Raw genomic sequence first — 24,444 nt, 5'->3', positions numbered from 1 at the left:
TGCAGCACAATCAGAAACTATTTGAGGTATTTTTGTCTGGTCTTCATTTGTTTCATTACAGTTTGATGGCACAAGGTTTCAGTTTTGAAAACAGCTTTTGAGACCTTAAAATGGTAGGAAAACATCAGGGAGGTGCATGTGCCACAAAACTGCCATCTGCTGTCTACATCATACAGTGCAGTGGTGTTCTCAAGCTTGAGTCCACTTATGAAAATGCCTTTATTTAGCATTTGTCTTTGTTTTTGCAAAACAGTTTGAATGAAAACTGAACGAAAAAATTACTATGAATTTTAAAACTTTGGTTTTGGTTCACACCAACTTTTAAACTTGGCGTGTCACCCTTTTTATGGCATTAATGCGCATACCACTCGAGCTGGCATGGACTCCACAAGTTTGTGCAAATGACTGATCCATGTTATCCCTGCATGATCTGAGAATGTTCTGAAAAGCATCTTTCTTGTGTGCTTTAGTCTAAACAAGAAAATATTAACATGGTCAGTGTTACAAATTTGCTTATTTGATTAGTGACCATGACAGTTTAAGTAGTGCATGAGCATAAATATTTTTATGCAAAACATTCATTTTATTTCCAGGTTTAAATTAGATTTTGAATGATAGTTCATGTGGACTCAGACCCACTAGTGGCTCAAATCAAATCAAAAACGATTTTTCATTATCAAAATAAATAAATAAATAATAATAAAAAACCAATATTACACACATTTAAAGGGTCACCTCAGTCCAGTTTTATTTAGATCTCTTTAGAACATCTTTAGATCAATCAAAAAAGAAACACAGCCATCTTGTGGCCATCTGTGGTGGTTCGCCTGCTTAAAATCTTATTTGCCAACGTGTCATGTTGCACCTTTTCCACACACTGAAAGAAATGTGTGTCTAGCTGGAATAAGACCAACACTTCAACTTAATTTGTAGCTTTATTAATTCAAGAATGTAATGAATCAAGAATGTAGATGTCCATTCGTACCCCATAAATAAAAAATACAGATGGTCTTAAATCAAGACGCCCACTTCATTCTTCAAATACTCCGTACAATGATTCTTCAAGACAGTGCTCAGACGATGTGGAGAAGACATCGTAGTATAGCTTCTTGTGTTGCTATTATTATGTGTAGAATTGTCAATCTTGCCGCATGCACAAAAGCGCATAAAGAAAGCGTATACTTCATACTGCAGGCACTTTAATAAATAATAATTAAATTCGACTTCATATATACAACATTTAGGAAGGGACTTAGATTTGTGCAGAGAAGTCGTAAGCTAGATGAATAAGTTTTTCAATAAATATTTTTTATGGTAACAGAAAATTTTTCTTTAAAATGTCATAACCATTGTGACTGACGATATGAGACAAAATAGACTATAACATTTTCCTTTCAGAATCACAGGTTGGAGAAATGTGTCAACGTTTTTTAAATTCATGATTTATGTGGGTCTCTTCATTAAAAAAATGGGAGAAGTGCCACCAACTTTCAAAAGAGTGCAGGCAAGCAAAACATACTCGTGAAATTGCTGACTAAAGCTGAAAACGCCAGATCATTACATGTGAAGTGAGTAATTTCTGTGCCACTAGCATCACAAGCGCAATAGAGCACAACAGCCTGGTTCCGGATGTAAAAAAAATCAAATTTTTTCCAATGGGGAATTTATTATTTGCAAATAAGCCTTCGAAGCCAGACCTACCTTGAGCCCCTCGGAGGTGGTTAATCAATCGTATATGCTTCTGCTGAAACTATCAGCCTGTGTTATGTCAACGTAATTTTTTTTAAAATCTCGATTAACATCAGAAATCCCGGTAAAGAACTACACTACCCATGGTCCTGCAGAGAAAGATCCACCAATCAGAGGATTGGGTCAACAAACCGCGGCATTGACCACCCACTCGCACCGATGACACAGTTGAGCCGATACACTCTCAAACTACTTATACATTTGAATATTTTGCAAACTACTTTAAATACAATTAATCTATACTTAAAATCAACAGCTTTAAATTAATAGTTGTAAAGTTTTCCGTCATGTTTTAATTTTAATTAGGTAATTCGTTATTATTCATGGGATTAGTTAATTCCCTCATAAAGACGTTCACAGTCTTGTATTATTGTGATTTTGTCAGATTTTTAAATGCTTTTGCTTAAAATCAAAGCTTGTAATATTGTGATTCACCTCAGTGCTGATTTAGTTTGGTTCATGGCTTTGTACAATTTTATCAAGGAATTTTTGACATCCCTATGCAAAACATTAAAGGGAAAAAAGAGAACCAATATGGCTGAAAAGGTGAGTGGGCGCTGTTCTGCTCAATTGCTAAAATAACTACTGTTTTCAAAATGGATTCCCTAAAGCCCTGTCTTCCACTGTTTAGCCACTGGCAATCCCACCCCCAAATTCATACCAATGGTTGAGCTAAAATGGCTGTGTCAGATTGGTCAGGATGCCTAAACAAACAGCAGTGTTTTGACTTTTACAAGGGGAATCAACCTTCAAATAACTTAGTTGCATAGTAAGCTGGGATAGGATAAAGTAATTTACCATAAAAACAATTAGAGACTTCACCTTAAATGTTCATTCCAAATGTGGTAAACCCCTGGGATGATGGCATTTTCAGTTAAACATGGACAATAATAATGTTTCTTTCCTAGATCACATGTAGGAAGATGCTTTGAACAGATATTTCAAATAAGACTTTAATCTCAGGTTATTGTCTGTAAAAAATTATGTAAATCATTGTTGTGATTTAAACAAGTTCAGTGTGGATAAAATCACTTTTAAAATGTACTCACAAAATACCATTTGATCACCAGGTATAAAGGAACAGGAGATACATTTTTTTATTGGTCTCCTGGCTTTCTTTTCAGTCTTTGCAAGATAAAGTCTTGTCTTCTTTTCTCTGCGAGGAGCTCTTCAATCCTTTTATTTTGTGTTTTCTCATGGAACGGCACTAGCTTTCTGGGAACATAGTGGTTACGTGCGACTTCGTTTGGACTTACAATCCTATAGGACACATCAATGGAGTTATTTTCCTTTTTGTCCTCTGACCTATGGAGACTGTCAGGAGGGCTTGTTGCTATAACTCTAGGTAGTGGTGTTGTCATAATAGTTATGCCAAGTCTTTTGTCATGAACGGTACTTGGAAACATTGATGTGACAGGCCAGGGTTCTGCAGAAAAAGAAATGGACTCTGATGATTCTGATTCTGAGATGTATTCTGTTGAGGCGTTGCTCCTTGTTTCCTCCTCGTAGAAGGGGGCTCTGGTGTCCTCCTCATAGGTGGGTGTGCTGGTACTCTTGGTTTTCACAGTGACTGTATTAGTGGTGAAAGCAATTGTGGTCCCTCTCCTAAAGGTCAATGGGTTTAGAGTGGTTGTGTAGACCCGAGGTGCAGAGCTGTTTCTGGGTCTTCTCCACCAGCTGACTGATGGTGTGACTGCTAAATGGCTGATGAGGGTGCTAGGCTTCAGTGAGGTCCTGTATATCTGTGTGGTCTGAGGAGGAGCTGCTGCAGTGGGAGTTATGGGAGGCAAAACAGTGGTGTAGGTCCAGGGTCTGGTAATGTTGAATTCAGTGGTGTTGTTGCCCTCGTTGCAGGACTTGCAGCACAGCTGTCTGTAGCCAGGATTGGAGCAGTACTTACTTAAAATCTCCATCTGACAGAACACAGACTTATCTCCTTTACAGCGTAACCCTGGAAGTCAAACCAACAAGAGACTTAGTACAGATCCACTCTGAGTTAAAGGGATAGTTCACCCAAAATGAAATGTAATCATAATTTACTTGCCCTCATTTAATTCCAAAATTATATATATAGTTATATATAACTTTATATTTTCTGTGCAACAAAAAATATGTTAAGCAGATTGTTAGTTTCAGTCACCATAAACCTCCATTGTATATTTTTCCATACAATGAAAGTGAATGATGACTGAGGATCTCATGTACAGTATGTCCCACAGAAGAAAGTCATATGGATTTGGAACAACATGAGAATCAATTTTGGGTGAACAATGCTTTTAAGGGATTAAAGGCAACTATGAGTAGAATAGGGTGATTCTCATGAAAAGTGTCTAGAAAATGTCCTGGTCCTATTTTACTCCACAATCAAAAGAAACAAACAAGAAATTATTATTATTATTATTAATATTGTATAAAGATAATAAAGCCTATTTTAAAGGACCCCCCCCCCCATTCTCATTACCGCAATGCGACCAAAAATATTGTCATTATGATATTTTCATAACTGCAATGTGAAAAATATTATTTTCATTTAAAAATATTTACACCTCATATTAGAACTCCATTGATACTACATTTCATTTTAAGTGTCCTAAAAATAATGTCACATTGTAAAAAAAAATCATAATAGTCTTAAATGTATGCTTTGCTGTCTTTATACACTGACATTTTCTTTATTTTCCTTTTGTTGATTTTGGGTTAAATATTATCATAATTTCTTTCTTTTTTTTTTTTTTTGACCGGTTTCGTGAAAATCACCCAATATGAAAATGAAAGAAATAGAACACCAGGAAATGAGAAAAAAAGCAAATTTCAAACAAAGTCATCCTACCAGAGAAAAACAACACAAGCACCTCATTTTCAGCATTTAAGGATGGAGCACAAGTTCAGAGGGTATAAATATTCAATATTATGTGACCCTTTATTCCCATAAACACAGCTGACAAGAAACCACATTAGTTACACAGAGACTTCCAGTCAAATATAGATTGTGCACAAGGCAACACATAGATCTTTGCCCACTACAATGTAAACTGCTTTGAAAATATCACACCGTTCACAGTTTAGTAAACATTTTGATAAAACATCTCTTGACACCATTAAATCCAATGATAAAAGTGACAATTTTGAGGAATAGAATTGTAAAAATGGCAAATGGAAATGGCACATCATGGACAACATTTAAACAATCACATTATGTAATCGCAGGTACTGAGAATGAGTTGAGCAGTCTGGAATGAAACAGCCATTATAAATAAGACCTACATGGGCCAGCGTTCCACAGAGATTTGAGAACTGACTACATGGCCAAATGCTGGATTTAAAACCTCGAAGGGGCTTGCAAACCTATTTCAAGTTAAATCAAAACAGTCTTAATTAGTCTTTTGATTAGTATTGTGGCTAATAATGTACTAGATGTGAGGTGGGTTGAATGTGTAATTACAAATTAAAGTCATATAAAAAAAAAATGCTATGGTTACTGCCATTTCTTTTTGGTCTTGTGTGTTTGAAAATAGAATGGTTTTGAGCCAGGACCCTGCTATATTTTTTTCACTCTTTATTACAAAACAGAAATCACTATTCTTGTTTTGGTTTCCAGTAAAAAATATCCAATCCTTAAAGCAAAACTGCAGGCAATATATTCCTGCATTACATTTATTTTTTCTTACTGTATTGGCAATTTGTTTTTCTTGTTTTAAACATAGAATTCACTACTTTTAAAAATATTTCTTTACATGTATGCTTAAAACAATAAAAAATGTATTTGTAAAAAAAAATGGGGTAAGAAAAATAAACAATTCAAGATTCAAGAAAATGAAAGTCTTAATATCTTATGCAACTTTGCTTATAAAGTAAATGTGTCTTGTTTAAAGGATGGTCAGATATCTTAAGGGACAAGACAAAAACACTTTTTACATTTTGTCAATATATATATATTTTTTTGCTTAGTTGGGTTACCATTAAAAATAACATTACCTTACACATGAATAAACTTAATCTTTTAAAATGTCATAATAACCTTAAATAACTCTCTCTTTCTCTCTCTCTATGTATGCGTGTGTGTGTGTGTGTGTGTGTGTGTGTGTTTATATAAAAACTGAATAAAAAAAATTATACACTGAATGCACATGGATGAATATGCTTTGGATAAAAGTGTCTGCCAAATGCATAAATGTAAATGTAAATAATCACTTTTCAGGTGAGGAATCCTGCCGTGTAAGGTCAAAATACATAGATAAATACATTATATTATTTTTGTTACCTGTGTACGAGATAACAGTCATTTAATATATTAACGCTACTAAGTATATTTAACATAATTTAATATATACACATAATTGCTGTATAGTAAATGAAAGGCCTTTAGACACATTGTCTGCATCGCTAAAGCTTTGTCTTTCCACAGACTTACAATCATGATTCAGCAAAGAGACCATGAGATAATCAAAAGATCTTGAGGAGCAGCAAGACTCCCTTTGCTGTAAACATCTGTATTTGTTGTTGTTCAGCTTCTATCCTTTAGCTGCCTCTTTCTGGATTTCATAAGCATACAAACCTAAAGTGATATCCATGTCTCTTCAACATAAATTAAGGCAAAGATTTTGATATGAGTGGAAAAAATAAACTAATGAACTAATTATCTGGAAGCATGAGGTATTTGAGTACTTCAGTACAATGTCAAAGTTTAACACAACCAATTTATAAAACTAAAAATGCGATTGTTAAAGGGTGGACCGTCTTAAATAAGATTTTGGTCTTTTCACATGTTTATGAACATGAATGTACCAGTCCTCCAGAAAATATACAGAAAAATCTGTCAGGTAAAAAGCTATTTAAAAAGAAAAAGCATCAATGCAGAAGCTGCGTCATCTATTTAGACTATACCCTGTATACTCAAATCTTAAACCTTTTTTCCAGAAAATATGTACAAAAATACATAACGTATAACAGTCAAAATAAGTTCTGGTTATGACCTTCGACATCTTTTTAGTAATATATTGTCTTTACGCTCATATATGCATATAATTAAGTTTACAACAAATTGACTGAAATGTTCCAGTCACCAACAATACCAGAACACCTCCCACAGAGGAGTTTGATTTAGTGAATTGATTGGTTGATTGATTCTCCCTGGAAGTCATCTCAACAGTCATATCCTTCTTACCTGACAGAGCATAACCATCAAGGCTTCTCAAAACAAGGCCCCTTCCTCATAGGTATTTTTCGCCCTCTATCAACTCAATTTAAGGCGCCATGTTTACCCCTCAGCCCTGTACAGAGCAAACAAGGGCCGAGCAAAGAAACAGCCCACAGAATTCTCTCAGATGAAGGAGAAGTAAGACGTAGGAGCTAGACGTAGGAGAAGACTTAGAGAAAGAGAAGTGGTCAGGGCATAGTGTAGCAGAGCCATAGCGTAAGAGATAGAGGCAGGGTCCAGGTAAGAGCGGACATGCAGCACACAGCAGGCTCCTGATTGGAAAGCGGCCGTTTACTTGAGGAGATCTTGGGCGCAGGAAACTCAGGGTCTACTCTGGAGAGCCACTGGATCAGGAAGTTTCCTCTGTCATCTGAGTGATGAGAAAGAAGAGCAAGATGAAAATTCTATCATCATTTACCCTCATGTAGTTCTAACCCTATATGCTAATTTGTACCCCTTGTAGACCACAAAAAAAAAGCATCTTTACAAAGCTCTTTTCCATAAAATTACAGTTCATAGTCTTACAGAGAAGACCAAGTCTGTCAAGCACTTTACAATAAGGTTGTATTGGTTAACATTAGTTAAATACAACTAACAATGAGCGATACTTTTACAGCATTTACTAGTCTTGTTTAATGTACATATACTACATATATCATATACATATATCTACATATACTAATATAATTTCTCCACTTGTGTATCCATGAAAACAATTAAGATAATTAAATAAAGTTTACAATGACGTGAGGTTGAGTAAATAATTACATAATTTTTCATTCGTGGGCGAATTATTCCTTTAAGAAACAAAACGTGATTTTGAAAGTTGTAAGTGAATTACGACGAGCTATAGAAGCAATGGTGGACACTCACTTGAACACGTGGCCAGCTGACATGTTCTAAAGCTCTCAGGTTTGGTGTCCATGCAGATGCCAATGGCATTGTCAGGTGTGCTGCACATAACCTGCCGCTCCTGAGTTCCATTGCCACAGGTCATTGAGCACTGCACACAAAACATACATAAATTCATTATTGTACCATTAACCTCATTCTTAACATTACCGTAAAGTTCTTTCTTTTATGATGGAGTGGGTGGATTTTTTGCTTTATAGACAGATTGCAGAGTTATTGGGGAGAGAGAAGGAGAATGGTGGGCAATATAGGCAAAACCAGACCCACCCACACCTACCTGAGACCAAGGTCCAGTTCTCCACTTTGCGGGGCACAGGTGACGATTACAGGACCGCCGTCCCTCTGGCCGGTCATCGTTACAGTATTTGGCATTGATGGCTTTGTATGATCCGTCCAGCTCGGGTCGCACACAGCGCACAGGTCGCGTCTGAGAACCAGTCTTACCACATGATTTACTGCACTCCTCCCATTCTCCTGTCACCCAGCTGTTATAAAGAACACACACACACACACACACACACACACACACACACACACACACACACACACACACACACACACACACACACACACACACACACACACACACACACACACACACACACACACAAAGAAGGGTAATATATTTGACAAATTACTACAAGTTTTATCATCATACAGCACACCCATAGACTGCTGACAGTCTGTTCGCGCACTGTCTGATGCATATTGCATACAAAACTGACATGCACTGGGGTTTGATGGTGTAATGTGAGTTGTGTGGAATGGTGCGAAAGTTGTGGGGCGAGTGCGAGGCGATAGTCTGTGTTCCGCAACTGCTACTTTAATAATGGATAACATGCGAGTAAGTGCAGGTGGATTTTCTGGTGCCCCCTTGGGATTTGGTGCCCTAAACAGACTGTGTTATATGCGTATAAGGAGCTGTGGTACTGGGCTGGAATAAGCAGTTTCAATCTGGCATCTGGTTATGCCTGTGCCACACTAGCCAATTTTTCCAGTGATTTTCAGATGTGAGCTTCATTAACATAATCCCTGGCCAGGCAAAGGGGACGAAGTGGGAGACAGTTAAGAACTTGACTGTCGGAACTCCCTGCTGAGTTAATGGCTTCAAAATCTGAAAACACATCTGACTTCCTTGAAAAAAAAAAAATTCTGTTGCCGAGGCAGGCTTTTTTGTTATGATCAATGTAACATGTTCAAGGACTGATGGAAGCGGGAGATCCAACTCAATGGTAAATATATTAATAACACAAAACACGTTCGCTTAACAGTGTAACGGTAAAGCTTCACATATAAACACTGAAATGGCATGGCAGCGGCCAACACACGACTTGTCAGCTGGGTTCTCACTCTGAGGTCTGGCCCATTTATATTTCCCCGTCTCTCATTGTGAACATAGAAACAGCAATTACCAGCAATTCATCTCAGGTGAAAACCCTTAATGCTTCCTCTCTCCCCAGACAATGCGTGACCATGCCCTCACCTCCACAGTCAAGTTATAAATGAGCTTCTTTTACTGAAGAACTGACAAGACATCCAGCTGATATGAAGTACAGCTGGTACAGTTTTCATTGCACTCAGCTGAATATCATCACAAACACTGATTGCAATTCAAAGTGATTTTGTCACCAAGTGTTTTTCCTGCATTTTTCTCCAACATTAAAATTACACCAGAAAATGGAGGCACAACAGTCTGATTTTATTGAAGGAAATTTCTTCACTCACTGAAAGCTGCATATGGACATACACGTTCTACAGCATGCCGTGATGGGATAAATACACAATCACGTACTTTAAAAAGGTAAAGTTACTCCATGAATCGCTTCTTAAGGGAATTTTCACACCTGGCTCATTGCAGCATTTGTTTCGGAACCTGGTGCGTTTTCTCATGATTCAGTTTGCAAAGGCATATATGAACACGGAAATCACACTCAGATTCCCACAAAAAAAATCAGTCTGAGACCACACGGACGGAGAAGAAATCTGTAGGTCAGCTCGTCACTGTAATTCATCATCAAAAGGTGGATATAACCATTTAAGCTTTAGGTCGATCTTCACACTCTCTTTTGGATAGCGGCAGAACAGACAAGGGTAGGAAGGCGTCAGCAACTTTTTGACAGAAAAAACTTGGCTTCACTCTTTCTGTGTGTATGTATGTGTGCAAGCTTTCAGGTTGTTATTTAGGCAAGCTCCAAGTGAAAGGGAATCAGAGAGAGAGAGTTGCAGTGAGTTGGTATTTTTGTCACCCCTCAACCATTTTGCATCAAAGTGTGTCATACCTCTAAATGAAAAGAGTGTGAACAGTCCACAAGTATGACACCCTCTGCCAAAATGTAGTTGTTTGGAGTCTGCACCGGCTTTAGTGGCACTTAATTGCAAGTGAACTAGATGTCCTCAAGCAGAACCATATATTCTGCTCTGTTTTATGAGTTATGTTTGTTATCAGTACTTAGTACTTTTGTAAGGACAAACACCACACATCTATACACATTTTCCGCTATTTTATAGTGTTTTATGTACACTATAAAATATAGTGTTGCGGAACAACCCACCCCTCTCTCTAGTCATCGTTGCCCTGACTCTGAGGGCTGTCCTTCGGCCAGGATCACAATGGGAGTGGGCTGGAGAGCGAGAAGAAGTGCATATTTAATAAGCCTCGTTCCGACAGTGATTAAGGAGCACACCTGATATTAATAAGGCTTCATCCCTACTGCCTTTTAAACACAGAGTGTATCTCTTCTTGGGGAGCTGGCTACTATTCTCCTTGTGTACACACACTGGCATCCTCACTGGCCCAGGAGCAGAGCGGGGAGTGTTCAGCCAAGTTTGATGCATCACCGGACCCGCTCCTCTAACCACCGGTGTGAACTAGATGTGACAGAGAGGACAGCATGTGTTGCGGCAGACGGGCTAGAGGCCGGGCCACCTTCCCTCTCACCTGCCATGGGCCTGGCCAAGGATGCCCTGCGTGCCAAAGTGTCTAGGCCATTCTATGGACACTTCCCCAGCCTTCACAGAGCCCGTTTTACTGCGAGGATGTCAGATTCCCCTTTATTTTTGATCACTACTCCCCTGGACACTATTTATTTCCCCTTTTGGACATTTAATGTTTATTATTATTTTTAATAAATGCCTCTCCGAGGATTGACGCCATACCCGCTGTGTCTGTCTCTTGCTCACCCCGGCACAAAACATTTAAACAGACTGGCTTGCTGCTATTTGATTTATTTGACACACCAGCATATTATTTTGGTATAATGTATTTTAGATAACCCTACCTCTAAACGGCACATAAACACAAAATAGTTTGCGGTTGGCCACTTAATATATCAGTTGGACAGTCTCTTGCTGTCAAAGTGGGTGGTTCTTGACCAAAATGGATTGAAGAAAATACATTTTGCCCCAGGTTATGCCAGGCTATTACATCTAATCCATCAATCATCTTATACCTGTACATTTGTGTCATCCTCTGTCTCTTATTTTTCAACGTTGAAAGTATAATTTTATGATATTAGTTTGAAAACTACCACATGACAAACCACGCTTACATTGGTTCTGAGCACTCCTTCTGGTTACAGGCTTGACTGATGGCATGGGGTTTGGGTATGTTGGAGCAGAGTGTGCGGTGCACCATCTTGCCATCCGATTTCCTCCGGCATCCAAAACGCGTGTACTGTTTCCCTACAAGCCAGACAAACAGACGCATTGCCAAAACACAAGCTGCTGCTCCACTGATCCAAATTTCACTCAAAGATCTTGCCTATGTGTCATAATGCTGTGTACCTCCGCTACATGGCTTGGAGCAGTGTGACCACTTCCTCAGAGCCCACTCGAAGTAGACTGTGTCATCCTGAGGCAGGGTGTTCTCCATTGATGAAAGTGGATCTTCCGCCAGTATGTACTTGTATGAAAGAGTGACTTTGGATGTGCTCTGAGAGTGGACCTAGTGAAGATGTTTGACATTGTAGAACATTTTGACTTTTTTTCAAATACATTCGGTTGAAAACATTTTTAACACCATGACATTTAAGCTTGACTTGTCTTAAAGACAGAGTTCACCCAAAAATCATCATTTACTTTCATTGTACGAAAAAAATGCAATGAAAGCTTTAAGATGGCTGAGATGAACATACTGCTTGACACTTCCTTTTGTGTTCCATGGAAGAAAGAAAGTAATAAGGGTTGTAACAACATGAGGGTGAGTGAATAATGACACAATTTTAATTTTTTGGTGAACTTTCTCTTTAAGGTTTAGCCTTAATATTGGATTTGCATCCTTAATTGTCTGCATATGTAATTGTCACAACACATAATGTTTATTGAATTGAATACTAGTTTATTGCTCATTGCATACTGCACTGTTTACTGGTCCATTGTACACTGCCTACTATTTAAAAACATAGTGTGTTAAGCAAAACGTGTTATGCAACAATTAACATTTCAAGCAATAGTCTGCCGCTAGTTTGTCATAGTTCATGCATTATGCACAGCATACATACTATACACTGGATAAATATATATAGACATAGTACCAATCTAATATCTCCAGCTACTGACACTCAGCAATCAGTTGATCGAAATGTTGTAATATACACCAGATGTAGCTTGTTAGGTATGAGGGCTGATATAGCCTAATTATCATTCTCACCATGATAAGAACTCCATATTTAAGTGGTCCGGTGGTCTGTACCGCCTCCATGTCATCATCGTTAGTGTACTCCCACGCCACACCTTTCTCGATCACTGTGCGTGACTCTGGAAATTCTCCCTCGTCATTCAGAAAGAGATGATCTGTGGCTTGGTTCTTCACCACTATGATAGGACATTTTAACTTTCACTCCATGCATTGTAACTCATAATAATAATAAGGCAGTGGGAAAAAAGAGGATCAATCTTCCTCAAGCTGATTTTATATGTGTTTTATGTACCTATAAATCATTTGTATTGGAAGGCATTACTTCCAACTAGCTAAGGCACAAATCTCTCCATCAATATCAAAGAGTGAGAAGCCAGACACTTAAGTTATGAGTGCCAGAGTCTGAGTAATTAATCACAAATGCATCTGCTGGAAAGAAGGTCCTACCTAGAATATGTGGAGTTCCTTTGAATTCACGGATCAGTATGTGGCGTGCTCCTTTCGGGATCTCCAGGATCTTCAGAAAACCTACAATTCAATTTCCCAAAATGAAAATGAGAGACAGGACAACATACGTACGAGTCTAATGATCCTACTTATTACTTTAGCAATAATTGCAATACTAGACAAACCAAATACCTATCTACATGTATACTACTTATAATCAACACTGTAAAATGTGGTAACCTGTAATTGTTGTTATATTATATATGATATTATATATTATTATTATTATATGATAACTATTTCTACTAACTAACTTTTCAAACATTTCAAATTAGTTTTGATGGTATAACATAATATGGTCAAGTGCCTTATAACACATTTCACTGCAGTTTCCCAGTGAAATGTCCAGCAGGGGGCGCCAAAAGCAAGTGAAATGGTGTTGAAATCAAAACAAGGATTTAATGAGTAAAAAATATCTCCCTAACCTAAAACATTTCCCTAAACTTAATCAATAGTGATCTAAAATCAAAGATTGACACAAAACAGACATCCTTAACCATATCCAACACCTAAACCTAACCGTTAGTGTCCAAAAACAAAATGAGATATGAAAAGCACATTTTCTGAAGCAACTTTTTTTTTATATAATTTAAAAAAGTATTATAACATGAACATAGTTTGAACATATCACATACAGTAGTAGTAAAATACAGTAGGTAGTAAAATATATATATATATATATATATAAAACATAATATAGTCAAGTTGATGCTAAATCAACTTGATTTCATGAACATAATGTATTTATTATATATAATAATAATAAAAAAACATCCTTGGATGGGTCTCAGAAATAGAGCATAAACTACAAGACTTTCTATACAGAAATATGATATTTAATAAGTTGTAAATGATGGCTTAGATTGTCTATTCAGTTAATTAATAATTACTGCCTTATTCATTCTTAACTAGTGCATTATTATGCACCCTTAATATAAAGTGTTACAGTAATATTCAATATATACACTGTAAATTGTTTTGTCAGGTAACCTAAAATATGAGCTTCATATGGTAACATCTGAATGTAATTAAAAAACGCAACTTGACTAAATCGACCCGACAAATGAGGTTACACCATTGAAAGTTGGGTAACAACTGCAGGTTACACCTTTTTTAGTGTAGTAAACGAAGGGTGTAAAAAATCATGTGTTACTCACAACTAGCTCTCTAAAGTAAAGCATCACTATTTGAGTTTCTTAAGATGTCCTACTCATCTCATAAATCATTGCAAATGATGTAATCAAGTACTGATTAAAACGAATCCAGTTAAAACTATTGATTTATAGTAATTTGTTATAAATAATGTTTATTGCGAAATGAATGTAAAGTAGTTTAAGACTGTAGAGAAACTTGATTATGCCATGTGTATCCAGGTAGAGAAGCTTACCTGGTTTCCTTGTGCTGCGGGTAAAGTTGCCTTTAACAATCTTGCAGGTGGAGTTGTCTCCTCCACACGCCCCACACTTATCGTCCTCGAGCTCTGAGGCGATCACATTGTCACAGCCCACTTTCTGTGCAGAGAGCAGAGTTAACAGAACCAAGAATAGCCCTTAAGAATATCATTAAGATGTAGGTCCATCTCAACGGGTTAGTTCATCCAAAAAATCTGTCACAGTTTACTCATCATGAAGGAAGCTAGTTGTAAATGCAACAATAAGGATTAACCTGGAACCTTTAACCTGGAATAAATAAAGGATTATCTACCTTTGCAACTAATTTTTATCTACTTTTGCAACTAATCTAATCAAGATTAACTTTTTCTCTAATACTTTAAACTCACATCACATCACTTTATGATAGAGGGGCTTAAATTAAAAAATAAAAAAAACAACAAAATGTTTTTATCATTTTTTCCTGGTATTTTTTTAGGTTTAAATTACAGGTTCATGTTTTAATTGCTGTTTTACTAAGACATGTAATTAATGCAACACATTAAAGTAACACCTACATCAATGAATCCTTGATAGCTCTAAACTTTTCTTAAAGGAATAGTTCACCCAAAAGGGAAAATTCTCTCATCATTAACCCTCATTTCATCCGAAATGTGTATGACTTTCTTACTTCTGCTGAACACAAACAAAGATTTTTAGAAGAATATCTCAGCTCTGATTGGTCCATACAATGCAAGTGGATAGTGGCCAGAACTTTGAAGGTCCAAAAAGAACATAAAGGCAGCATAAAATCACAGCCTGATCTCACAGTGAAATCAGAAAAAAGTGGTCGACTTTTCTTTGGCAAAAATCGGTATATGCTTACCGAAATGGAAAACACTGCCCCCAGTGGCCAAAGCAGGAAGTACTGTAGGGCATATAGACAAGTGTGATCTCCATTTATGTCCAGGAGAGGGCGGCAAAAGATAGTTGTGAAGTAAGTTCTTTTCAGCTGTACAGAATGTAACATAGTGAAGAGGAATGCATATTTTATGAACTCTACCCCCCAACCAAACCCAAAACTAAACCTAACCATTAGTGGAGTAAAAATAAAACCTTAGAGGGAAATACGCAACATCAAAAACACGCTCGTCACTGGTTTCAACATGGATACAAATCCATGTGTCTCATGCTGCTGACGCAATGCGCTGCCGGTTGAGCCATGTGGGAAGGTATGCACACTGAAACTGATGCAAAAATGTCTGGTGGGAAAGGTTGCATGTCAGTGAGTCAATATATGATAGATGTGGGTAAGAAACAGACAATATTTATTATATTCTCCTCTCTGCCCATTAGGTTGCTATATGCACGAAAACATCAAACCAGCAAAAAACAAAAAACAATTTATGTGCCTTTGTTTTTTTGAGCTTCAATGCTTTGGCCACCATTCACTATTGTATGGACCTACAGAGCTGAGATATTCTTTTAAAAAAGAAAGTCACACACATCTTGGATGGCATGAGGGTGAGTAAACGATGAGAGAATTTTCACTTTTGGGTGAACTATCTCTATAACGCTCTTAGAGACAAGCTGGAAAGAATGTTTTCCCAGATCTGTAAATAAAATCAATAAAAGCAGCAGACAATCAGATAATTCAAGAATAATACAAGACTGAGTTAGTGCTGCTTATTTACATGCAACCACCTTCTTGAGCATATAACTGCATGGAAACATTCCCAGATCCTGTCTTTCTTTTAACGTCAATACAAATAAATCCTGTCCTATAGACATTTATATCCCTCTCAGATTATAAAGCACTTCATCTTTTAATTCAATAGCAAAACATAGCATATACAGTACATCATCAATCTGCCCTACCCACTCTGACATGGGGACATTCATGCCCTACTATATATTCCACTAATAACAACACAGAAACAAATTAAAGAAAGCTAAACAGATCATGCAAGACAGTGCCACATTGAATCGAATAAACACCAGGCAAACAGGAGTGGAAAGAGCTCATGATAATACATACACAGACACAGAGCAGACTGAGGCTTCTCTGATTAGGCCTGACATTATTAATTCTATGGCATTTTAGAGGATAAACCTCTGTGGTTTTTGTGTGTGTGCATGTTTGAATAACCTTTACCTCACACTCCCCTCGCACACACAAGCTGTAAGGGTCTTTGTAGGAGCACCGTGTGCCGTCATGCACCATTCTCTTCATGGACACGACGTCTCCAGTCTCCTTAGACTGGCAGTAGAGCTGACATCTCTCCTCAGCTGTCCAAAATAGACCACAGACAGCACTTGAGTGGAGACTGCCTTGTGTGGCATTCTCTGATTCAAAATTGCTGATAGTTTGTTTGCTGTTTGAGGATATATATATATATATATATATATATATATATATATATATATATATATATATATATATATATATATATATATATGTATATTTTTTAAAACTACCATTTACAATACAATATCATATACATTATATATGATTGGGAAATATTTTTGTCTCTTCAGTTTATTTTTACAGTTTCTGGTTTAGTGTCTTTGGTAACCCTGCTTTGGAGCTGTGGTGTTGCTGCTCATTGTTATTTCATTATTCATATTACATTGACTAATCTTAACATTTAGAACATTACTGTCAAGTCTTCCCAGAGATTTATTCTGCATGAATACTGAAAACAAGACTGTTTACTCCTCTCAATGGTCAAGGGTAAGGCTGGAACAGTTATTAGCTGGCTAACTGCATTCCCTCTAATGTAAGAGTAATCTAGCCTCAGTGGATAACTGGAGATGCCATTGCTGCTTAATCACATTTCCATGTGTCTTTCTTCCAACCTTTGCTGTCCAGTGCTTGGTCTCCTTCCTAAGAACAACTCAGTGAAGTGTTTCCAAGCAGCTCTTCAACTGAGTTGCGATGCGACCCTGTTAGTCTTTCTAAAATCTTAATGTAAATGTTACCATATAAAGCCATCTGTAATTAAACTATTATCCTGTAGAACACAGAAATCATGGCTAATAGATTCTTTTTTCCAGACAGCTGTTTTGCTCTCTTTCTCTAAAGGAATTTAGCTTCCATCCTCATTGCCACAGCTCATGTCATGTAACTTAAGATTTATAGCACACTATCAAAATCTGTTTGTGGTTTCACAAAATACAGAATTGAGGCAACATCATAAAGCAACCAGAATTCAAAAAACAAACCGTTTTACATATAGCATATTATCTAGGTTACGTATGTAACCTCCGTTCCCTGATGGAGGGAAGGAGACGTTGTGTCAGAGAAGAGACACTAGGGGTCTCTCTTGAGCGCCGATATTCACCTCTGGACTATGAAAAAAGGCCAATGAGAGTTGGCAACCAGTATTTGCATGTCCCGCCCCCGGACATACGGGTATTTAAGCGGCGCAAATACGGGAGTTCATTCAGTATTTTTCTGAGGAGCCGGAAATGGTCCGGCCACAACAGTGGCTCGGCTCAGCGACGTGGCAGGGGAGACACAATGTCTCGTTCCCTCCATCAGGGAATGGAGGTTAGATACGTAATGCCTGGCCGGGCCTCTTTTCTCTCTATGTTTCTCGCATAGAGCAACTAAGGCCGGGGCCCTTACACACATTGAGGGAAGGGGGTCTTAGCCCTTATTTAGGGCGGAGAAGACCCTGCGGAGGCCACGCCTACCCGAGAGGGGAGGCAAGTTTAAGTGGCAAAACCATCAGAGGCCTGCTTAGGGCCTATGTGGAAAAGTCGGTGCGGTGGTGGATCCAGCCTCATAGAGGGGGGAACATACAGCACGGCAGCCGAGGCAGCCATGACTGCCTAAGGGAAACACGGAATCCCTGAAGGGGGTGGTAGGAACCTTGGGCACATAGCCCGGTCACGGTCTTAGGATCACGAGAGTATCTGCCGGACCGAACTCCAGGCAAGCGTCGCTAATAGAGAACGCATGCAGGTCCCCGACCCTCTTGATGGAAGCGAGCGCGATCAGCAGGGCAGTCTTGAGAGAGAGGGCCCTGAGTCCAGCTGAGTCAAGCGGCTCGAAGGGGGTTCTCTGGAGTCCCGTAAGGACGACCGAGAGATCCCAGGAGGGGAACAGGTTAGGCCGGGAGGGAGTTATCCTCCGGACACCTTTTAGGAACCTGACGATTAAGTCGTGCTTACCAAGAGACTTGCCGTCTATCGTGTCGTGGTGGGTCGCGATAGCGTGACATACACCTTGAGGGTGGAGGGGGACAGCCTCCTCTCCAGCCTCTCCTGAAGAAACACGAGCACTGACCTAACTGCGCACTTCTGCGGGTCTTCGGCTTGGGAAGAACACCAGTCCGCGAACAGACGCCACTTTAGAGCGTAGAGATGCCTGGTAGAGGGGGCTCTGGCTTGATTGATTGTATCCATGACGGTCGGTGGTAGGCCGGCTAGATCTTCCGCATTCCGTCCAAGGGCCAGACGTAGAGGTTCCAGAGGTCTGGGTGCTGGTGCCAGAGCGTGCCCCGTCCCTGAGAAAGAAGGTCCTTCCTCAGGGGATTTTGCCAGGGAGGGGCTGTCGTGAGGAGCGTGAGGTCCGAAAACCAAGTCCGGGTAGGCCAGTAAGGGGCTACCAGAATGACTTGCTCCTCGTCCTCCCTGACCTTGCATAGCACCTGTGCAAGAAGGCTCACTGGGGGAATGCGTACTTGTGTAGCCCCGCAGGCCAGCTGTGTGCCAACGCATCTGCCCCAAGGGGAGCCTCTGTCCGGGCATACCAGAGCGGGCAGTGGGAGGTTTCTTGGGAGGCAAACAGGTCTACCTGAGCCTTGCCGAACCGGTCCCAAATCAGCTGGACTGACTGGGGGGTGGAGCCTCCACTCTCCGCCAGGCAAGCTTTGTCTTGACAGCGCGTCCGCTATCACATTGAGGTTGCCGGGGATGTGAGTGGCGCGCAGTGACTCCAGTCGCTGCTGACTCCAAAGGAGGAGACGACGGGTGAGCTGTGACATGTGGAGGGAGTGTACTCCGCCTTGGCGGTTTATGTAGGCTACGACCATGGTGCTGTCTGTCCTGACTAGGACGTGTTTGTTCAATTAACGGGAGAAACTTCTGCAGGGCCAGAAAAACAGCCAGCAGCTCTAGGCAGTTGATGTACCAGCGCAGCGGGCCTCGGAAGCAGAGGTCTGTCCAGGGTTTGAAGGTTTGGCGGCAGGCAGATGTAACTTTTATGTTGTGCGTGCCGCGGCGCCATGCTCGTCTTGGGACTCGAGTCCGGAGTCAGTGCTGAAGTGGTCTCATATGCATCAACCCCAGCGGCGCGGCCGCCGCAGAGGATGCCATATGCCCCAGGAGCTGTTGGAAACATTTTAGCGGGACCATGGCGCCTGGCTTGAAGGAAGCGAGGCATTTCAGCACTGACTGAGCACGCTCTTTGGAGAGACATGCTGTCATTGGGACTGAGTCTAACTCCAGACCGAGAAAAGAGATGCTCTGACCCGGGGAGAGCTTGCTCTTTTCCCAGTTGACCTGAAACCCCAAACGGCTGAGGTGGCTGAGCACCTGGTCTCTGTGTGCGCATAGTAACTCTCGGGAGTGGGCCAGTATGAGCCAGTCGTCGAGGTAATTGAGTATGCGTATGCCGGCTTCTCGGAGCGGGGCAAGAGCTGCCTCTGCGACTTTCGTGAAGATGCGAGGGGACAGAGACAGGCCGAAGTGGAGGACTTTGTACTGATACGCCTGGCCGTCGAACGCGAACCTTAGGAAGGGGCGATGTCGAGGGCGAATTGAGACGTGGAAGTACGCGTCCTTCAGGTCTACCGCTGCGAACCAATCTAGATGCCGGACGCCAGACAGAATTTGTTTCTGGGTGAGCATTTTGATCAGGAGTTTGGACAAGGTCCGATTGAAAACTCGCAGGTCCAAGATCGGTCGTAAGCCGCCGCCTTTCTTGGGTACAACGAAGTAAGGGCTGTAGAAACCCTTCTTCGTTTTGGTTGGAGGGACAGGCTCTATCGCGTCCTTTAATAGACGGGAGGCGATTTCTTCGCGCAGGGAGTGGGCATGTTGGCCGTGTACTGCGGAAAAATGCGTAACCGAGTCGAATGGTCCGGTGCAGCCAGCGTGACGGGTTGGGCAGTGAAAGCCACGCCTCTAAACTCCGTGCTAGGGGCACCAAGGGGACGGGTTTTTTGGACGTACCCGGCGGGGCTTCGCAGCGGTGCGGAACAGGTAACGCGGCGTCGGGAGGCAACGTGGCGTCCCGAGGCTCTGGTGCTGAGAATAAACTCAAAGCACTTACCTTGCTCCGTGCACCTGGCGGGGGGCGGGTTCGTGACTGAGGAGGAGGTCTGATGTTGGCGTCCTCTGGACTCGTCTGAACCGGCCAGCCGGGGAACAGTCGTGGGGCTGGAGGCGGGGACACTGCATCCATGGAGCCGGGACTGTTGAGGCCTGAAAGCAGAATGCCGTGAGAATGGCATTTGCGGGCCAGGTGACCCCAGAGACAACAAGGAAATAGCTCTATAGAGTGTAAAGAATTTAACAAAAAATTCTCCGTCCGGCCCTCCACCGGGGAACGGAGTGGTCTTACCAGCTCCGGAGCTAACGTCTCGGTCTCTGGGTCTGTCATCTCAGGAGCGCCTGGGAGCCTTCTGGGTCCTCAAGGGGGTCCGTGAGACGATGGGCATCCAACATCTGCGGGGAGCTCAACGCTGGGGCTGAGAGCTGGGCCCACTCACTTGTTAGTTGAGGCGGAGCACCACTTTCTTTCTTTCTTGAAAGCTGCAGGAGGACGCCCTCGGCGAGCAGACAGGGCATGGCCACTGGCGGCAGGTTTGCGGCAGGGCAGGATGCTTTTTTGCTTGAAAATAGCCTTGGTCTGTTTCTTCACCACTGAGGACTGCTGGGTGAAGTCGTCAAGTGGTGTCGCCGAATGGACGGAGCTGGGAGACGGGGCGCTTGAGAAAGCGTGCTTTGTCTGCCTCCCGCACTGCCTGTCCATCGCTGGCGCTTCTGGACCACGGAGTGGCCATCGCCTGTTTGAGTGCAGTTCCTGCAGCACGTCAAGAACAGGACTACCCAAGTGCAGATTTGAAGTGCCCTGGCCCGGTGGACTTGCAGGAGGGGGCCATGGCGTGCAGGGGGGAGCGGTCTGGGACCGTTCTAGCACCGAGGGTAGCGAGAGCGGTAGGAGCGAGGACGCTGGGCTTGCTCAGCTCGGTCATGCACATCCGGGAAGGAATCTGGGGTGGGCGCGGCTGTGAGCGGCGACATGCCCGCGGAACCAATTAAGCCCGGGAAGCATAGCGGACCTTCTTAGCGCCAGGCTCAGACTGGGCGGAGACCGAAGGTGGCGGCCCAGGCGAAGTTATCCGCATTCGGCGCCGCTGTTACGCTCTCCGATGCAGCGGTGATGTCATCATCCAATGCCGGGGAGCTCGAGGGACCGGCGGTAGGCTGTTAAGCGGACCGCACTAATCCCGAGCTCGGGGGAAGCAGGCAAGCGTGCCAGGGAGGCGGGAGGTTTTCGAGGGGATTTACCCGGCGAAAGCGTCCCGTTATTCTCCCCAGATCGTTCTCCATCGCCCGCGGCGCCTGCCTCAATCCCGTAGGAAGGAGGCGAGGCGTGGGGGCGGCTGAAGTGGCTTTTTCCCACTACAAGAAAAAGCCTATGTTCTCGTACTGAAAACATAGACTATTCATAAAAACGCTGCCTGTGTGTGATCGCAACCCAGGAATGCAAGGCAGTTTTTATGGCCGTCAGAGGTGGGGAGAATCAACGCATCCAGAAACTACACAGAGGCGGAAAATCATCTTTAAAAAGACGCGTCCTGAGAAGGACGTTCAACGCCGCTGTGTTTTGCTCTTTTTAGAGCAAAATTCACTCTTTTAGAATAACTCTTTCGAGTTGTCTGCGCTGTCGGCGTCCAGGGCAAGAATGCACAGCCGCGCACGAATGAGAAAGCCGCTGTTGTGCGCCGCCAGATCCAACAGCATGCAGAGCGCCAGAGGATTAAACAGGAACTTGGTTTGTAACTGCATGCACGCACCATCGGCTCGAAGAAATTTTCTGAATGAACTCCCGTATTTGCGCCGCTTAAATACCCGTATGTCCGGGGCGGACATGCAAATACTGGTTGCCAACTCTCATTGGCCTTTTTTCATAGTCCAGAGGTGAATATCGGTGCTCAAGAGAGACCCCTAGTGTCGCTTCTCTGACACAACGTGGAGAGAGCGACAGAAGGAGAACTATGTATGTGTAACGGGGTTGTAATATTCATAATATGAATAATTCGGTTCACTAAAATCCCTCTGATATTTTGGAGATAATTTTCTTTTTTTTTATGCAATCTTGTTATTTTGACAAAGAACTGTTTTGGGGACTTTTGTTTTGTCTCGGTGCTGGTAGACGGCATTTTTGGATCTGCGTGCTTCTCTCGCCAGTTCACTTTATGCACGCTGGGGAGAGGTAAGCATTTTTCCCGTCTCTTCATATAAAAGGTTGTTACAGTTCGTTGAAGTATTAAATAGAGATGCACCGATTGCAATTTTCTTGGCCGATTCCGATTCCGAAGTGTGACCTGCCGATAACGATTTTTTTCGATTTTCTTTCTAAGAACTATTATTGACAGCATATATAAACAAAATCTACCTTTCTTCAATGCAACATTTTATTTTCATAATAAAATAAATTATTAAACATTACAATTTCCCCCAAACTGCACTAAGTTACAGGATCTTCTCTCACTTAAACAACTGTCAAAATAAAATGCTCTGTGACTGGAAAGAGGTAGAAATAACAATTAACTGCAAATGAGTTGCTTTATATAACCAATGTCATTTTCCATATTTTTATAAATGGACCTCTTTATTACTCATCTATCAAAACAATTATTTAGGTTTATGACCTCAACCTGGCAACCAAAACCCATTTGGGCTGTTGATATCTGCGCAGGCAGTAGACGCGGGATGTTAAATCAAGCATCACTGGTAGATGGGGGATGAAGACTCAGCTGGTGCTCTGGTGAAAAACACAAAATATACACGTACATTTAACAACAGCTGGATGGAAGAATTTAATTTCATATCCCGAAGCCATATCGACAATGCCCACGCCTTTTGCAATGTGTGTCGCACTGATTATAATATCGGACACGGTGGGAAAAATTACGTTACTCAGCACATTAAATCACAATGGCACAATTTCTATAGTATTTAGCCTGCCTCTGCCATCCAGCACCCCACTTCCCCTCTCCCGGATTTGTGTACCCAAATGTTGCGTGTGTGACATGACACGAGATTAAACAACTCGGGCAACGCAACGTCGGAAAATAACCACCTACTCTGTATCGAGGAAATGTATCAGATTTCTGAACCCTCCGTCCTATGGAGAACAGCTGGTCATCCAGGGCCATGAATTCCATAGTTTTCCTCGTAATTGCTTTGGTTTTTTCGCTGTTCATTCCAAGGAATGATAGGAGAGGCTGCAGACTTGTGGCTGGCTCTGAGCTCTGGCTAGCTTTAGCCGCTTTCACTTTTTAGCTTCTTTTTTAAAATGGGCATTTTCAGCTGGGTGATGGTGTTATAAATGTCTAATTAGGTTTGTTGTTCCGTAAGTTATTGTGGTGGTTCACCCATGGTTTACTTTGGCCTTACAATTATTACACATTTCGAACTTTATATATTCTTCACTCACAGTGAAGATCTTCCACGCCAATGACATGTTTACGTGCGGCTGTGAAGTTATTGCCTGCGCCGCTGTCAACAAAACGGACCGTCTTGGAATCGGAAAGATGAATCGGTCCCTGGCCGGTCGATCGGTGCATCTCTAGTATTAAAATAAGTTTGTTATTACAACAAGTGTTGTAAAAGGGGTTATATTACACTTGAATATTAGTTTTATATTTGGTTCAGTGGGCCATGTAACACGAGTTGGTGCACCTTGAATAATTGCAGACCAGCTAATGAGTTTTATATCATGCAGGAGGTATAAACGATGCGTTTACATCCTGAAGATGTACTGAACTTTTGATGTTTTACACAGGTATTTCTCTTTAATCCTATCCATTCATGTAAATGTATTTTGATAT

General features: G+C 41.4%; 1 protein-coding gene across 1 annotated transcript in view; it reads right to left on the bottom strand.

Annotated features, from left to right (window-relative positions):
* Positions 1–830: 830 nt before the first annotated feature.
* Positions 831–24,444, bottom strand: part of LOC127625452 (A disintegrin and metalloproteinase with thrombospondin motifs 2-like) — a 99,056-nt gene continuing 75,442 nt past the window's right edge. Inside the window, exons 13-22 of the mRNA XM_052100752.1 lie at positions 16,527–16,660; positions 14,389–14,512; positions 12,942–13,022; positions 12,507–12,670; positions 11,642–11,801; positions 11,407–11,539; positions 8,136–8,343; positions 7,820–7,949; positions 7,242–7,316; positions 831–3,700 (exon numbers count right to left, since the gene is read on the bottom strand). Of these exons, the coding sequence (XP_051956712.1) occupies positions 2,847–3,700; positions 7,242–7,316; positions 7,820–7,949; positions 8,136–8,343; positions 11,407–11,539; positions 11,642–11,801; positions 12,507–12,670; positions 12,942–13,022; positions 14,389–14,512; positions 16,527–16,660 (2,063 nt within the window). The 3' untranslated portion in view covers positions 831–2,846. The remainder of the gene's footprint in view (positions 3,701–7,241; positions 7,317–7,819; positions 7,950–8,135; positions 8,344–11,406; positions 11,540–11,641; positions 11,802–12,506; positions 12,671–12,941; positions 13,023–14,388; positions 14,513–16,526; positions 16,661–24,444) is intronic.

The sequence above is a fragment of the Xyrauchen texanus genome, chromosome 31, assembly GCF_025860055.1.
Source record: "Xyrauchen texanus isolate HMW12.3.18 chromosome 31, RBS_HiC_50CHRs, whole genome shotgun sequence".
Taxonomy (NCBI): domain Eukaryota; kingdom Metazoa; phylum Chordata; class Actinopteri; order Cypriniformes; family Catostomidae; genus Xyrauchen; species Xyrauchen texanus.
Note: the sequence above shows the minus strand (reverse complement) of the source record. Positions and strands in the feature narration are given on the sequence as shown.